Source organism: Lagopus leucura, unplaced genomic scaffold (genome assembly GCF_019238085.1).
Source record: "Lagopus leucura isolate 7727_CA_CO unplaced genomic scaffold, USGS_WTPT01 Super-Scaffold_100027, whole genome shotgun sequence".
Taxonomy (NCBI): domain Eukaryota; kingdom Metazoa; phylum Chordata; class Aves; order Galliformes; family Phasianidae; genus Lagopus; species Lagopus leucura.
In genome coordinates this window covers 2,964,178-2,981,854 of record NW_024962278.1, presented here as the reverse complement: position 1 = coordinate 2,981,854, position 17,677 = coordinate 2,964,178, and the positions used below count along the sequence as shown (strand labels likewise).

At 40.9% G+C, this 17,677-nt stretch overlaps 1 protein-coding gene across 1 annotated transcript in view; it reads left to right on the top strand.

The window, feature by feature from the left end:
- TENM2 (teneurin transmembrane protein 2) overlaps window positions 1–17,677 on the top strand; it is a 614,809-nt gene that overhangs the window by 447,944 nt on the left and 149,188 nt on the right. The window contains exons 6-7 of the mRNA XM_042880629.1: window positions 725–959; window positions 12,952–13,190. Of these exons, the coding sequence (XP_042736563.1) occupies window positions 725–959; window positions 12,952–13,190 (474 nt within the window). The remainder of the gene's footprint in view (window positions 1–724; window positions 960–12,951; window positions 13,191–17,677) is intronic.

The window sequence follows — 17,677 nt, the reverse complement described above, 5'->3', positions numbered from 1 at the left end:
CAAAGAATAGAAAGGTGTATACCCTTCCTTATCTCCCCCCAAAATTTTCTGTCATCTTTCAGTGAAAGAGGTCGAAAGACTAGCACAATTTTCAGATCTTGATGTGCGTTTGTGGCATTGCTAAATAGAAAAATAGAAGCCAAATCCCAATCACATGTAAGAACATTGAAGATACCATCATTGCATTGTTGCATTTTCATATTTGGAGCTTAATCTTCTTTCACTGGCGCAAATACTGTTCCTTTGAACCTAATGGGCAAGCGGTGAGTGAAAGCAGATTAAGATCTCTGATTAAACTTTATAGAAGCATAAAGTATTCTCAAAAGCTATTTTTAATGCATTAAGGTTCATATCCTTAAATCCCTGACAGAGACAGGGCAGAAAATGTCCCTCCAGATGGGTGTACAGAACGGGCAAGGTTGCCCGCTGCTCTGCTTCCTTTTCCCTTCAGAGAGGCCACAAAGACTGTTTTTAAACCTCAGTTGAGTCTTTGTGGACATCCTAACTACACAAACTTTAGGTGCTGTTTTATTGTGATTTCTGACAGTCTGTGGTCTGATTCAACAGTGTCTCAGTAGCTACAAGTCCAAAAGGCACACAGGCATAGTTTCTGGTCTGTGGGGTCAGCTTTTTGGTTTTTTATCCAGCTAATGGTCTTTTGAAAATGCTGAGAAAAACAATACCATCAGCATGGCTGTGATGTCTCTTTCTCTTTCCATTTCAGGCCCTTCAAACCATCACAGCCAGTCAACGCTGAGGCCACCTCTCCCTCCTCCTCACAACCACTCGCTGTCCCACCATCACTCGTCTGCCAACTCCCTCAACAGGAACTCGCTCACCAACCGCCGCAACCAGATCCACGCACCTGCTCCCGCTCCCAATGACCTTGCGACCACACCGGAGTCTGTGCAGCTGCAGGACAGCTGGGTGCTCAACAGCAACGTGCCGCTGGAGACCAGGTGGGTCACGGGGCCCGGCAGCGCTCTGCGGTGCCCTTCGATTGATGAGGGGTTTTGCTCTTCCTTGGGTCAGTGGTGGTTTTAGTTGATGCACAGTGAGAGTTCCTGACATCAGAACGTGTGCGCTACGCGTCGTCTGAATTGCGTTGCTCTGGGAGGCGGACAGGTGGACGTCTCTGTCCTATTTTAAAGTATCTGTTACACACGTGGACAGTTCTTGTGTATTCAGCTGACGGTACTATTGTGGCATATCTTCTCACAGGCACAGGGGGAGCTTCTTATAAGTCACACTGACTGTGTTGCTGGAAAACTATGTGCTTTGCCCTTCCTGAAATCACAAACAGAGGCTCATTTATAATTATGCAAATATGCATTTTGGGAGACTTGAGAAACAATCCCAGATCCAAGAGTGGTAGTACCATAATTTTCATTTATATTTCATCCAGCATGCAGGCTCATTCTAATCTCTTCTGTATGTGTTAACAGCTTGATGCCTGTGGGGCAAACAGTTGCATACAAATTTAAAGGTGCAGCACTTGGGTCAGTCAAATAACTAAGTGCCTGGTGGGCTGTGGTTCTCAGCACTATTCTCAATGAGATTTGTGGTCATTCAGGGTGTCGGATGCCTGCTTGGAATAGCAGGATTTTAAAAAAGCCATTGTGGGGATTTCTGCAGGAGCGTGTGTTTATGTCCTTGTTCACAGACACGAGGCCAAGTCCTGCTGCAGTTGTCAGAGCAGCAACTGAACATGTGCTAGAACTGGAATTTGCACACCCGAGTCTGCCCCTCTTGCTGATATGGTAGAATTTTACGGAATTCTAGAAAATTCAGTTTAAAAAAATATGTGAAAAACAAGATTATAGTAGAAGACTGATCTTGCTGGCCTAGATCCGTATAAAAACACAGAATGCAGGTAGGGCAGCTGGACTCCTTGTAACACTGGCTTATGCATGGTTTCAGCTATTCGGTTGCCACAGCTCTGAGTTACGTTTCAGTTGCGGCCTTCTGGGAATTTAAGGCTGCTCTACCAGCTTTCATGCAGAGTAGCCAGCAAAGTGTAGTTACACCTCCATACAGGCATTCTTTAGTACAGTGGTACCTGTAATTTGTCATTTCTAATGTCATAAGATTGCCCCAGACATTTTCAGGGAAAGAATTCCTTGTGATATTTGCAAAATGGTTCTTTGTCAAAATGCTGGCAGCCCCAAGCAATAACACTGGGCTTCTTTACATTCTGATTTTGTACCTATTTCCTGCCAGTGGGGACTGTCAATTCCAGTACTACTTTGGACCTTATGCTTTTCTGCTTTGTATCACAAACTCTCACAGAATACGCATGTATTTGTGCTACTGACCAAAGTAGTGCTGTTATTTCTGGAGGCTGCAGGACACCTGGCTACCAGAAAACTGCAGTTTTCTGTAGGTGCATTTGTCGGAGGTGAACATGGAGATACCAGAGAGTCTCCTGACAGGACTGCTGCTTTCTAAAGGCTCTTCCAGAGGTGCTTCAGAATTGATTTTTTTTTTTTTTTTTTTTTTTTTTTTTTTTTTTTTCTTTCTTTCTGACATGCACACCTGACAGGACTTTATGACAAGTTTCATCACAAGAGTATTAACTCAGAAGATTAGGACTTTTTTTTCTTGTTTGCAGTGAATTTTGCTGAAATTTATGCCTGCAGAATCACTGCAGACTTTCCAAATTAGCCAGCACTCTTTAGAGCTAGTATTTCCTCTAAATTCATGCCAGTAGCCACAAAAACAAATGACACCTTTTGGCATCCTGTCAGTTCCGCCTTCATTTTTTGGCTTTACTTCGATGTGAGTGCTGATCCCACTCACACTGCCTCTTTCCAGAGCATTGCACTTGAATGTTTCTCCCTGTTGGCAGTTGTTCATCTCAGCAGCAGAGCACCCCAGAGTCAAAGCCACCGCTGACAGCAGCTGCTGTATCAGAGCCATCTTTCACAACTTTCAGTTTTCACCTTTTGGTTACTTTCAGTAGGTTCTTCTCTCAGCTGAAAACAATGTGCAAGTGGTCACATTACTGATTACGAAACAGAAAGCAGTACCTGAGCTGTCTGAAGGGAATGCTTTATGTCAGCGCTACAAAACTCAGATCACAGTTCAGATTCCAGACACCTCTTTACCTATCAGTGCCAAGTGTTGAAATCATGGAATGCTGCAGTGTGTCTGCATATTGTTATTTTTTCTCTGCTAAGAATGTTTTTCTCTTCCCTTCTTTCCTTTGCAATATTATGCTGGCTGAGCTAAACCCACAGACCACTTGGAGACAGCACATTTTTCAAATGCCTCTTTTCTCCATCTCTTGTTTCAGTATTGATTTCAGAAGGGTTAACCAGATTTGTATTAATTTAGCATGACAGGTTCTTTATTTGTACGTTCTTGTTTTCTGTTTTTTTTAATGAGGCTTTTGATTCAGTGCAAGCATAAGCATAAAATATGTTGATGAAATTCTCTATTATTAATTACTTTTCGGATTAAAAGGAAAGTAAATTTAAAGTCAGTGTGAAGTTTCCAGGCCTGTTTTCTTATTTATTACAGCATACATGTGATAGGCTAGACCAGATATAGGTATATAAGCTAGGAAATGAGAACCACGGCACTGTTAGTGGGAGCAGCCAGAGCAGGACAGGTAATGGCTCCTGGGACAGTGGCAGGCATGGCGTGCAGTGAGCTGAGGCCTGGGGGCAGGAGCGGAGCTGTGCTGGGACAGGAGGAGGGCGGTGCTCTCAGCACAGCTGCCTACCGGGCCACCTTCTAACTGAGCAGCGCTTGAGGAAACTGCTGTTCATCGTCAGTACGTATCATAAGCAATTAGTTGCTGTAACTGTCAGCAGTTATCTGTGCATTTACGAATGGCTGGTCCTTGAGGAGGCTCTCCTGACCTGGTGTTGAGGGCATGGTGCCTGGCAGCAGGTGGCTGCAGGCCTGAGGGTGCCTTGCAGAGGACGCCATCTTTAATCTCCCTTTGCTTCTGTTTTTGTGTTCCTCATCTCCATCTACGTAGGGAACAATTCTATCAGCTTTTGGTATTGTTCAGCTTATTTTGGCGACCAGCTTTTGCTCTGAAGTGAAATTTTGTTCTTATTCTGTGATTTCTCTGTTTCTATCAAACAGTTCTCTGGCTTTTTCTGCAGGATTGTTATGGTTTCAGTGGCAGCCACCTTTCCGTCTTTGTTTTCTTGTAGAGTTTACTGCTTGCCTATATTTGCATGTACTTTCTTCAGGCAACTATAGCGGGTCTCCATTTACCCTCTGTGGTACTTTATTTTTAACGTAATTACACTTACCTGAATTGCAGTAGCTTATTTCTTTTAGTGAAGCTAAAAAGTAGCAAAAATGCTTCTGCAAAGTTCCTAGTTCCACTGTGTTGGTGTGGTTAAATCTAGTTCAAAGCAGACCAATACAGATTTTTGTCTTACCTGGTCTGCTGCTGCTTTATGGCTGCAACAGGCCTCTGCTTTGGCTGTGAAATTGTTCAGTTTTCTTTGAAATTAGGGTACATAATGGAAGGGTTGAAATGTATTTAGCTAAGGATTGAGGAATGCATCGCTGTAGCATATCGTGATGTTATTTTTATGGTTCATTTCTGCAGTACTTAGCTGCTTTACCTTTAGGCCCGCAGCTGCTGTGTAATGCTCTTTAACTTTTATTGTCCTCTTGCAGCCTGTTTCAAACCATCTCCTCCTCCTCCTCCTTTCCAAAGTGCTGGTTTCTACGTTTTGCAGTTAAGAGGTGTTTCTTTATCACTTCTTTAATCATTGCTTTCAATGAGGGTGAATGATGAAAATACTACCTTTGAACATCGCAGTGTGGGTCTCATTACTTCCAGACAGCCAGAGAGGCAGCACTCTGCTTTATAGGTTGAAATGCTTTGAGGGCTTCTGTATCACAGAGCACAGGGGGAAAAGCACAGCTCTGCAGGAAGGTTTGCATCACTCTGTGCACTGCAAGGTTCATCTCTGGTACAGGAACCTTTCACAGGGCCATCTGCAGACGCCAGTCAAAAATGAAATGACTCATAAATGAGGATAACAGAATAGCTTTCATGATTGGATATTTGTCGAAGATTGCCTAATGTGCTAATGCCTGTTCCTGTGCTTCATATTGATGTTAATTAATTTAGTTGGTATGGTTATAATTAGTACTTAATCCAAGAGAAAAAAAGATTAAATAGAAGTTAGTCTTATTATTTAATCTCATAATTAGTTTCGTACTTAAAATATTTTCAATCAAAATCTTTTAGCTGCAAATATAATTTTATGGATGTGTTTGTAGTTTCTTTGAGCTTTCTAACAAGATTTGTTATTGTGTTTCAGTAAAGAATGTAACATAGCAACATTTCTCCTGTATTTCAGGAGAAACACTGATGATCTATGGTCACTCTTCTGGTAATTGTGAAATCCTTGTTTCCTTAGATCTTCTGGGCTGTAGTACAAAAGTACCAGTCAAAATCTGGGGTCATTTAAGTAAAGTTGTATTTAAAAATTGAAAATTGAAAAAATTGCCCTTCAATAATTCATGTTGCTGTTTGAAATATTTGTCTGCTCCTAGGGTTCGAGCTACATTTGTTTCTTTGCAAGTACTTCCATTGTAGTCTCCCTGTGGGTGAGCCTGAGGGAGAGAGAGCACAGGGAGATCAGAGGATGGAGTGGTACCGTGAGCTACATCCCGCTTCGCACCAATGCAAAGTCACAGCGTGCTGCAGCAGGGAAACACCTGTGCTGGGTGTTCTTGTAGCTGCAGCCTTCCAGGCAGCGAAGCAGTGAATGCAGTTGCTATGCATGGGCTAGAGCAGCCTTTGCAGAAGTCCGAGAACAGAGTAGAAGAATGGGATTTAGTGCTGAGATATTGGTTATTTATTTGAGAAGGAAATTAAACATCTGAAATGTTGTTAATACTTAAGTCAGATATTGTACTGTGATTGTGTCAACAAGATAAGCTACAGAACTTCTGACCTGAATATGTAAACTTGAAGTTTCTGAATGAGTAGAAGCTGCAAGTTGCAGCCGCTCCTCACAATTCTCTGCCTGTTTTGAATAATGTCTCAATATTTTGATATCTTTATGTATGATGCAAAATGTTCTGGAACAGAACAGTGTAACAAAATCTCTTTTCCTTTTGTTAATGCAAATTTCTAGAATATATTGGGCACAGCAAGCAACTACTTGGAGCAGTGAAATATCTCCTCAGTCTAATTGTGCTCTGTCCTATATGGCCTTCTCTCACCAATTGCTTAAACTGTAAGACTACAGCTACTTATGCCACAGAATTTTGGCCCTTCTGAGTTAAAGGCCGGGGCAAGAACTGACACCTCAGTTTGCCTGTTCGTTCTTGAGAAGGTTGCAGGATGGTTGTGTAGTCTTTCCACATAAATGGGGTCTGCATAGATAGATTCTGGATATGTCTGAAAATCAAAAGCATTTTGAAGAGGCAGTACAGCGTAATCAAAAGTATCCATAGGGACTTGATGTACATTTGGGCCATGCACTTGCAGGAATTCAAAAAGTATTGAAGAAAGGTCATTTTTAGCAGGTTGCTGTAGTTACGTTTTCATAGCAACTATAAACTCCAATAAGAGATGAAAAAAATAGTGGAGGGAAGCCCTACAAAAGCAGGATATGTACTGCTGGCTCTGAAAAATCTGTGTAATGTGCTCCTACACACATACCCATAAGCTCAAAGAAATTTTTACAGATCACATATAATTGCATTGTCATGATCTGTTTGGTTTGCATTTTAAGGTTTTCAGTTGTGAAGAATGTACAGGCAGCATGAATGGCTGCACAGGAAGAGACAAGGATGTTTAGAATGTTAGTTTTTGTTTCCTTTCTTGTTGGTGGTTTCTTTTGTTGTTTGTTTTTTTTGTTTGTTTGTTTTTAATCCTAAATGATATTATTAAGGTTTCTATTTCATACATTTATATGTAGACTGTTTAAAAAAAAAAAAAAAAATTTTAGAGACTTGAATTTCTTATAGACATGAATAACTTCCTAATTTGGCCCCGTTGCCAGTGCGTTTCCTTTGTTTCTAGTTATGAGAGTAGTGGAATTAAGAGTTAGTGAAGAGCTTACATATGTGTCTTTTAAAATAGAAGTGTTTTGAAAATTAGTAAATTTATTGATGCAGAAAGCTAAAAATTAGCAGACTTATTGAAATGCAACACGCTGTTGTCATTATTGTCATTAGCAAAATAACAGATGTAGGCATTATTGGATTTTGTCACTTTGACTGTAACGTATTTCTCAGAACTTTATAGATGAAATGAAACTATTTTTGTATTTGTGAATGTAGGGTCCTATAGTTTGAGCTGATAAAGGCTGCCTGAATCTTTCCAGATCTGCCTTATAGATTGTACTTCCATTTAATCTAAGTATGTATGTGGAGTAACTCATTTTCTGTGTTTATATGTGTGTAGCTTTTTCCATTACTTTTCCCCAGGTGTTAGGCAGCAGTTTCATTGCTGCAGACCTGGGGAATAAACAACAGTGCAGATTTTAATAGCTTCATTATGCGACAAGGTGTCAGCTTCACTTAAGTGAAGATTCATCTGGTGGTTAACTAAGGAAAAACTGTTACCACCTTGTTTCCAGGTCAGTTGTGTAACAGACTTCAGCTGGGATCCAAGAGACTTTGCAGGAAGGATATGCATACATTTGAAGGTTAAAACAATTATTTATTGGCTAACTTGGGCAAAAAAGGCTACAAAGATTTAAGCTGGCAGGCTAAATGCTAGTGTGCCCACCAGCAGTTGTAGGGCACCCAGGGCTGGTTTTGGACAGACACCACTCGGGAAGGCAGGAGTGGCCCCTGCAGCTCCGTGTTGTTGCTGAGCTCCATGTGCCACCAGCTCCACCTCACCAACACTTCAACCCAGATGTGCTTCCTGGCCTTGCTCTTCTTTCCCTGTCAGGCCTGAGGCCTTTCCACCTTGGTGTTCTCCCTGTCTCCTTCTTGAGCTCCTGATGATCCTTGTTGCAGCAGTCCTTCCTCTCTCCATAGCTTACACCTTTCGAAGGGCTCTCGCAGCTCTTTGTCACATCCCACGGGCTTTGCGAGCAGCCTGAGCTGAGGTGATGCTGCTGCTGGCTCATGTCATGCCTCGCATCCTGACACCAGCAGTCAGAGCCCCTGGAGTTGGCAGCTCACAGCTGGGGCGTTAGATAGAGGGGGTTATATCCAACAATATCTTAATTAGCATCTCCCAGGTCAGGTGCAGGTTGTCCTGTAAAAAGGTATCAAAGGCATCCAGTACAGAGCTAAGAATGTTGCGGGGGTACAATACAGATGGTTGTTGGTTTTCTTTGTTATTTTTCTTTAATCTACTCTATTTTTGACTGTTGCTTTGGGAACATTGCCTGTTTGTTTTTGTTTAATAACATGACAGATCAGAGTGCCCAAAGGCTGGTGCCTGCCTTTTTTGTACAACATATCACCTTCCTGCCAGGCAGCTTTCAATTACCGTGCTTTTGTGTGTCCAACTGTGCCTTTGTTGAGAGTCGAGACGGTGGTCACAAGCTGGTCTGCCACTTAAGGCAACACACAGCACTCTGCTTAACACTCTGTATGTTTCAGAAGAGATTGCTTTGGGACGTAATGAATCCAGACTTCAAGAATTCACGACCCCTTCCAGGGCTGGGAAGTTGGTGTTAGAACTTGGCTGGAGGCTTGGCAGCTGCTGCCGTGTTCAGAGTTATGCAGCAGAGAATAGAAGTGATAGGAGTGTTACCTCACTGTTGATGTCCATTCTGAATTATTGTGTCCATGCCCGATGGAGTGTCCTTAGTTCCTGCATCATGCACAGTTAGTTGCAAACTCATTTTCTGCAGTGAGCTAAAAAACACAGAAATACTGTGTTCTTGTGCACATTGCAGCTGTGCCTGTCTGCAGTATGCACTTGAGAGTGAGGGGTGCACGTTGGCATGCTTCTGAGAAATGGCCGCTTCTTTGACCTACACGTGTCTTAAATAGCTCTCCACTGAAGGATCACTGAATCCATCTCAGGATGACCTGAAACCCAAACCCTGTGTCTGAGAGCATTGTCCAGGTGCTTTATGAACTCTGGCAGCCCTGTGCTGTGCCCACCACCTTCTGTGCAGAGCCTTTCTCTCACCCCCACCCGCCCTCCCCTGGCAGCCCCAGCCGTTCCCTGGCCCCCATCGCTGTCACACAGAGCAGAGCTCAGTGCTGCCCTCCGCTCCCTATGAGGAGCTGCAGCTGCTACGAGGGCTGCCCTCAGTTTCTCAGGCAATTCACTACGTTTGGACTTAACTTTCACATCGGTTCAGCTGCTTTGGATGTAAGGCAGTATATCTGGAAATATTTCTTTCTTGAGAAGTACGAGCATGTATATCTACTATGCATTATTTTAAGGAGAGTTACCATAAAAAGTGGTGGCCACAGGACCTAGAGTACTGGTAAATTTGAAGTTAGTAGTCCAGATGAGATTAATCAACCAATCTTTCCTCCTCCCACATAGCTTTTTTTCTCTGCTTAATGTTATGTGTCAGTAACCTCCAAGCACATACTGCGCCCTGCTGTGTGCAGTGAGGTGAGGAGCAGTCACCTCCCCCTCAGAGAGCCCTCAGTTCTGTCAGCATGGCTGCTAATCCTTCAAGAACCCCAGAGCAAGGACATGCTATTAAACCTCCTTCGGGGAGGACTGAAGCCCTTAAGCAACCAAATCTTCCACCAGCTTAACACTCAGAGTTCGTTCTTAGCATAAAAAAGCATTAGAACAGTTTTGGTTTCTTTTTGTCTAAAAGTGAGAAAACATGAAATTTTGCTGCCTGAGTCTGACAGCCGCTTTCAGGCTTTCATTGACACAAATGGCATGGCTACTCTTCTGAACAAGAGTTTAGAAGACTAGATTTTTTTGTTCCTGTACAAGTGGGCATATAAAGCTCCATGTTGCATTGTGTCTTCTGCAACAAATAAATGTCACAACATGATCACGTGAATACAATTGGATGTGATTTTTATCAGAGCTTAAAGATCACTTATTTGTAAGTCCTTGAATCAATCGAGTTATAAACTAATCTCTTGGAATGTTTCTATTTATTAATTCCTATGAAAACGGTAGTATGGAAAAAGACACTTTAAGCATTACAGCTCTCCGTATTTCTTTTTTCATACAGAATGAGCTTAGGATAGCATGAGGAGTGAAAGAAGCAATTTCTGTTATGGTACCTTGTTCTTCCTTTCTATTACAGTTTTTCATCTCAAAAAATGATAGATTTTTTTCTCAGCTGGTTCTTGCAGCGTGCTGCCATGACAATCTGACCATAAAGAAGGGGGGAAGAAAAAGATTTTTCTCTCAAAGAGTATGGAAGTTAATACAGGCTCTGTCAGACCACTATTCCCTGAACACCAGAGGTCCTTTTGACCTGTGGGAAAATAAATGCTATAGAGAGCTCTGAATTAATGAAGAAAGCAAACGATAGCTTTTTCCATTTACCAGTAATCCACAGGACTGTGGACAAATGTCCCCTTGCGTGCTCCTCTCCCACAGATGTCACCTCTGCTGGCAGTGTGCCGCATGCAAGGCAGCGCTCCCTGCTCTGCTGTGCCTGGGTGCGAGGGGCCAAGGATCAGGGGTTGCTGTGGGGGAGCCCTGAGTGAGCTAGGGAACCAGCTGGTTTTCCATCAGCAGCCTGCAGACTCCATCCATAGCTTTCACAGATGTTTAAATTATTGAAGCTTTGCATGGTGGTGATGGCATTTTGTAGTTATCCTGTATAGAAATGCTTTGTGATGCACAGAAACTAGAGAGACTGTGCTAAGATCAGCAAATCTATTCCCATGCTTTCAAAATATGTTTAGGCCCAATCTAAATCATAATACTAGTCCTAAGTGAAGTGGTTAATGCGTTTTCCCTTACAGTATTTGATAGATGAACGTGGAATATACAGTTTATTATTTAATTCTACTACTTGAAATTAAGTGAATGGATACAAACAAACAAGATCATTTCTCTCCATAAGCATTCATTGTGCAATATCTTCCAGTCTTACCTCTGAGAGAATGTAATTAATGTTGATAAATGCTTGTGTTCTTCCTTTGCAGCTTTGGTCCACAGACAATTGGTTGTACCAGAGCATGGCAAATCCCACATAAAAATATAGCTATAGATCATTGGTTTTAGGGATAGAGTTCAGACAAGTCAATTTATTTCCATTAGGAGATGAAACTAAACTTAAAACTCGGGGGGCTACAAAAATGTTGCCTGTTATGTTGTCAGTCATTCTGGTCTGCTTTGCTGTAACGTAAGGTGTTTCCACTAATCTGCTTTCCAGCTTCTGAACACAGTGCAGCTTTCCAAAATGGCTCGGTGGGTGTTTAACATATCTTTAGTTAAATGTCTTTTTCTTAATCTTCTGAAGATGTAATTACTGTACTCTAACATGGCATGAAATCTTCTAGTGTTTGCCACTTTGTCAGAAATGCTCATACAGAGATAGCAAACTTTCCGCTTTTGAAATACGTGGACAGGAGCTGAAGGTGTGACAAAATGGCATATTTCCTTATATCCATTTCTGTCAGCCTTTTTGCTTCTATTAAGTTCTGAGCAGAGTGACAGAGGTCATGATTGCATGTGTAAGTATTTTGCTTTTCTTTATATACTTCACATACCCAAAGTGGACCATGGTGGGACTCTTCTACTTTTTTTCCTCACTGAAACTGTATGATTGGCATGTTCTATTAAAACATATCTAGGTATTCATTCATTCATTCTTGATGGGAGTGGAGTTTCATTATATATCTGAGTTTACTTTAACAGTGCTATATTAAAATTTCTGTTAGTACTGCAGCTGCCTTCTTGGCTGAATAGCACATAACATTCCCGGGTTAAAAGCTTTGATATTTCAGATAAAGGCAGTGCCAAGGACTGCAATTTCCAGTTTGATTTTGTGATTTCCTGCTTTGGGGCAGGAGAAAAAGGACAGTAAGAAGCACCTGCTGCAGACCCTGAGGTCCAGGCCTGACAGGGCCACGCATCACTGGGGGCCGGCTGAGCAGTTGCAGTGAGTGGGAAGGAGAGATGGGCCAGTCTGCGTGTGACCCACATCTGCTCTGCCTCGCCACGTCTGTCCGTCCGTCCTTCCTCACACCACGTCTCCTGTCTGTCCATCCTTCCTCACACGTGTGGCTTCAGCCCCGAGCTCCTGTGCACGGAGCAGCGCTGTGCTCCCAGCAGCAGCAGGCTGCCAAAGGCGCTAAAACTGCTGCTGCTGCTGTCGGTCAGGTTTAACCAGGCTGAAGGAACAGAAGTGTCAGCAGCTCTCACGTAACAACACCAGCTTCATATCGTCATTTCCCAACAGTTATTTTAATTGAATTTTCTTTTCAAAAGCAAACAGAAACAACAGAATTAATCTGCTTGAGATACTTAGCAAGTGTCTGGGCAGTCTGAGAGGTTTTATTTCTGCTAAGCTTAGCGCTTTTGACGATAGTTCTAGTTCTTCAAACCACCCTAACTATTATTTTTTTAACTGGTTAATTCTAATTCTGGTAAAATCTCTTCCTGCAAGGCTATAGTCTTTCTAAAATTTTATTTTTTGCTGGCAGCTTTTTCCAAGGCTTGTAATGTCACATCTGAATGTGAGCCCTGTTACCAGACTGCTCCCCCTCCTTGATGGACACAGTCTTAACATACTCAAACTTTGGTCATGTTGGTTTTTTAGTTACTATCCAGGCCAACTGCATCTAATCACAAAAAGATTCAGAAGGTTATGCTGGCAGAAGACATCCTGACACTGTGTTTCAGTGACAGTTGTTTGGTTTTGGTGGCAAAAGGATTGTGAGAGTGTTCGTTTTCCTTATTTCTTCATGCAAAGTCATTTTACTTCTTGAATTTAATCCTTATGTCATCTGGGTTAGGAACAGGAGATAACCTTCCTTCATAACTACAAGATTTCTTACAGTTTTCAACTGTAGTTCCATTTTTTGTTTTGTTTTGCTTTTTTCCAGGCATTTCTTGTTTAAGACATCTTCTGGAACGACTCCGCTGTTCAGTAGCTCTTCCCCTGGCTACCCACTGACCTCAGGAACAGTTTATACTCCACCTCCCAGGCTGTTACCTAGAAATACATTTTCCAGGAATGCATTCAAGCTGAAAAAGCCCTCCAAGTATTGTAGCTGGAAATGTGCTGCTTTATCTGCAATTGCTGCTGCAGTCCTGCTTGCCATCCTGCTAGCCTATTTCATAGGTAAGACTGTTCTCTATGTCAAATCACATGCCTATGTCAGCAAGTGAAACTTGAGCAGATGAAAGGGTGGTTTAATCTGTTTTGCAGATCTGCGTAGTTACTGAGCAAACAAAATTTTTATTCTTTATACTGGTTGATGAGAAAAATACAGTTCTCTCGTCCTGTTCTCTGTCATAAGAGTGGGAACAAGACATGGATTCAGGATCCTCAGCATGCATTGTTAAATGGAGGTGTATAGGCGCTTCAAACAGCGGCAGGTGTAATGAGGATTTTTTTAAGTACTGTATTGGCTTTAAAATATTTTGCAAAAATGGTGATAGTGAATCCGTAAGAGTAACAGAAGGTACTGGTGTTTGAATTGAAGTAGCACCATAGCATGCTGTATTTAGAGGAAAAAAAAAATCCAAAATCATTTTGAATGATAAGTCTCAGTTTATATCTCTTCTCATGCCTAAATTCGTCTTGTTTTTAGACCTCAGTAAGATAAATCTATTAGGTGTGCTATTGTTTTCTGCATGCCACACATCCTTAGTGTTTTATAAGGAAAACTCAAATTTTGTGCTGATTTTCTGTGTTTAGCATATTAATAACGACAGCACTATGTTCTATCTTTCTTGGTCTTTTCAGATTTTCTTTAAACGTGCTCCTGTGTTTTTTTTTGTCTTTACTAGATTAATTTTTCTGATTTCTCCCTCAGTATCCTCCTCATTGTCTGTTGTTTTGGAGATTTTTCAAAGGATCTATACCAGTTAGATGTGTATTTTGTACCTTTTACAATGCCTTCAACAATATGTTGATAATGACATGCTACACAGATTGTCCAGCTTCCCTGAGTAAATGGCAAAATTGTAGTACCTTGTAAATACTTTCCAGACCCATTATGTTGGGGTTTTTGTTCATTTCTGAGACTCTTTGTGTTGATATTAATATGTTGCTACCTTAAAGAGCAAGGTTCATGCATAATATGTGAAAGCCCTGTAAGGATGCACTGAATTTTATTCCTATTTCCTCCATTTGAAGAGTGATTATTTTTTTATTTTTTCTTTTTTGACCAGACAGCCTAACTCAAGAGTGTAGATAATGCTTTCTGTGGAGATTTCAATTTTCACATTAATGGTCTTCCACAGGTAATTAATACACATGAGGTGAAAAAGAGCTGATGAGCTCCTTCATTGCTTTTGTCTCTTTAGGCCAGGCCTGCATCCCAGCATATTCAGTACTACAGAGTAACCAACTTTCTGTGCTTCTTCTGTAGAAAACCTCAGAAGAATAGCAGCCTTAGTTTGATACATAAATAAGAAGATTGGAAGGCACGATTTATTGAACTTGACAGTTATCATACAACAACTCTGTTTGAGTGATTATGCACATGGGAAATGATATACTGCAAGCTGAATATTTTAATCGTGCATAACTTTGAAGTGATGAATTATGAGATGTGTTTTTCCCTGTTATTTAGGTTACTATAATCTAAAGCAAAACTTTGCCATGTGGTTATTGCCTTCAACAGTTTCTTAACCATTTAAGACGAGGCGATGTAAAACAATACATAGACCCTTAGCAACTGACGAATGGTCTTCAAGTCATGACATAACTGATCTGTCTTGACAGAAGTTTTTGAGGTCTTTTTGGGAAAGACAGAAAAGAAAACTGAAAGGAAATTGCATTGTCTTAAGACAGTATCTTGAGACAGCGTCTTGAGAACAACAGGATGGCAAAAAGGATGTGCTTAAGACCATCAGCTATAAGCTTATCCAGCCATCAAATTGTTGGCGCTCTGCTGTCCTCCAATGGTCTGACCCTAGGCACTGAAGTCTCCTTATTACAAGAAACCTGAAAAATCTTTCCTTGTTCTGCAGTTCCCTGGAGGGATGCCTTCTCTTGGGCATGTGCAGTACTTCAGACCTGGGAAAAATAATTATCCCCTCTCTTGGGCAAAGAGCAGCAATCCCAAATACCAGCTGTCTGCTCTTCTGCTGCTTGCTTTGGAGCTGCTGACCTACTAATCCGTGAACTGCTGTGAAGACAAAATAACTCTGTCTTGTTCCAGTCAGTCTCTTGGAAGAAAAAAATGTTTTTCTGTTTTTAAGATGATCAGAATTATGTTCAGATCAGACCAAAATCCCAGTTCTGTCCTAATCATTGACACAGCTGGAAAGTGAGAGCTGTTAATCTACTGGGGGTGGTTATTTAAGTTTGACCAAGATAGGCAGGAGGAAGGGCAGCACTACCCCAATGTGTTTTGCTGTCGGAACTGGAAACACAGGGGACTCTTTAAAGGCACTGATAATGTTTTACTGCTGCACATGTCCAAAAAAGCAAATTTCTTGCTCTCCACGAACACAGAAGTTGTATTACTGAGGATACATCTGCTAAAAATAATAGCTATGAAAAAGTTATCAAAATTTGCAGTGAATGGCTCTGCTCTTTAGGTTTAGCTCAATATATCTAGGCTCCGTGAAGATGACTGTATCAAAGTAGCAAAGACTACTGCTGGACTAAATGAAAAACACAATGCTGGCAAATAAGAAGTAAATTATATTGAAAAAATAGTTTGAAGATCTCATAGGCTTTCTGAATGAATTGTCCTAATATAACAGATGTGGGAGTCAAAGCAGTTCATTGAAAACATGCTGTCTTGGGTTTCAACATCTGAATTTCAGACTGCCAAAGATGAATGGTGTCATGAAAAAATTTCTAACAAGGGGTGATTTAAAAAGACAGGCAAAAAGCATATCATAGAAGAAGATATAAAAGAATATCAAAGAGATGTAGGCATTCTTATTGTCTTGTCAGGTAAATAAAAACAGCCTGAATGAAATGGGGAAAAAAAAAATAATCACAGTCCATAATACCCTTTGGAACTAATTGTCCTCCAGACCTGTTTGAGATTTGTCATTTCTCAAAGTCTGGGATTTATTCTTATTTTCCTTGGGCGACATTTGAAGAATGTAGAATCAGCCATTCAAATTAGGACATCCTGGAGACATTGGGCTGGTGGTGAAACCGAGTTACAGGAAAGTAATTTATGAAGTGTCAGAAGGAAAGCATATACCAAACGTACTGTCTTTGTCAGAGTGTTCACTTCAGAGATTATGGGAGTGATGAAAGACATTGTCACGTTAAATTAGTTTTTAGCCCTTCAGATTCATGCCAAACTTGGAGGGGAAAAAACAATAAATAAAGGAGGAAAGTGAGGAAGAAGTCTCCCTGTGCTCTCCACGATAATAACTCCTGCCAAACACTAAATATCATGTTCTTGCAAGCCCCTACACTGCTCTGATTTTTGCCAGTCTAGCTTGGAGCATGGAAGAACATGTGACCATCAGCATGCCAGGATGTTAAAAATGAGATCATGTTAAAGTGTTTACACTTTTCAGAGGGAGGCAACAAGTAGAATAAAATTCCCTGTACAATGAGTTCAGAGATGCTCCGCTTAAAAATAGCATCTCATGCTGATAACTTGGTGTTGGTGTATTTTGTCTACTTCTATTCTGCTCAATGATACAGAAAAATAGAAGGAAAGTGATAAATTATGAAAACAGCATGTTTGTACTGCATCTTTAGCTCATATACCGCATGGGGAAATGTTATCACTCATTTATTCTTCAGTGTTATTTGACCCTAAATATGCTCAAGGCTTCAGATAAACTCCAGTTTTCTCCTTAAACTTAAAATAAGATAGCCATGTCTGTGCTCCAGAAAGACCTGGATTGCCAAAGGCTCTGGCTGCTATTTAAGCAAATGAAAGTTTCATTTTTATACCCTATACATTTATTTAAAATTAAAGCCTGGAAAACAGTGGCACACAGAACAAATATTTGGTAAGTTTCTTGCTATTAGAAAACACCACAGCAGATTTGTGAATATAATACATATAGGCAAATAAATGGTTAATTTATTTGGTTATCTTTCTCGCACAGTAGTATTCATTTGTTTCTGTGACAGGCAGACAATAAAATGTATGGGCTTCTTGAGGAAATTAGGCTCGGAAGCAGAAGTCTCATCTTTTCTCTGCATGAAATATGTGCATAGACTACAGTTTTCATAAAATTGTCTTCTTTTGATGTTAATATCATTTTGAATTATTTTCATCCCAAAAATGAGTACGATATTTGCCAGTGTAAGAGCTTATGTGAAGTTTTTTTCATTCATATTTGTATTTTTTTCCATTCATAAATGCAGCACTCAAACTATTACTGTAAATCCTTTCACTGCAGCATCTAGAGCTCTGCAGATACCACCGCTCCCAGAAACACAGACGTGTAACTAACTGCTCCTAGCTTCACTGGCTGCAACTTTTGCCACTCGCGAGAATATTTTTGAATTTGGGAGACATTGATGATGATCTAAGTCCAATTGTCTTCTTGACTGGTTCCACAGGTCAGGATTCATGATAATAGTTCACACAAGTGGTTGCTTTATGTATCAATTGATTTATTTTCTCTGTCTTTGAGCTGTTTTTGACAAATGGCAACCTATGTTTC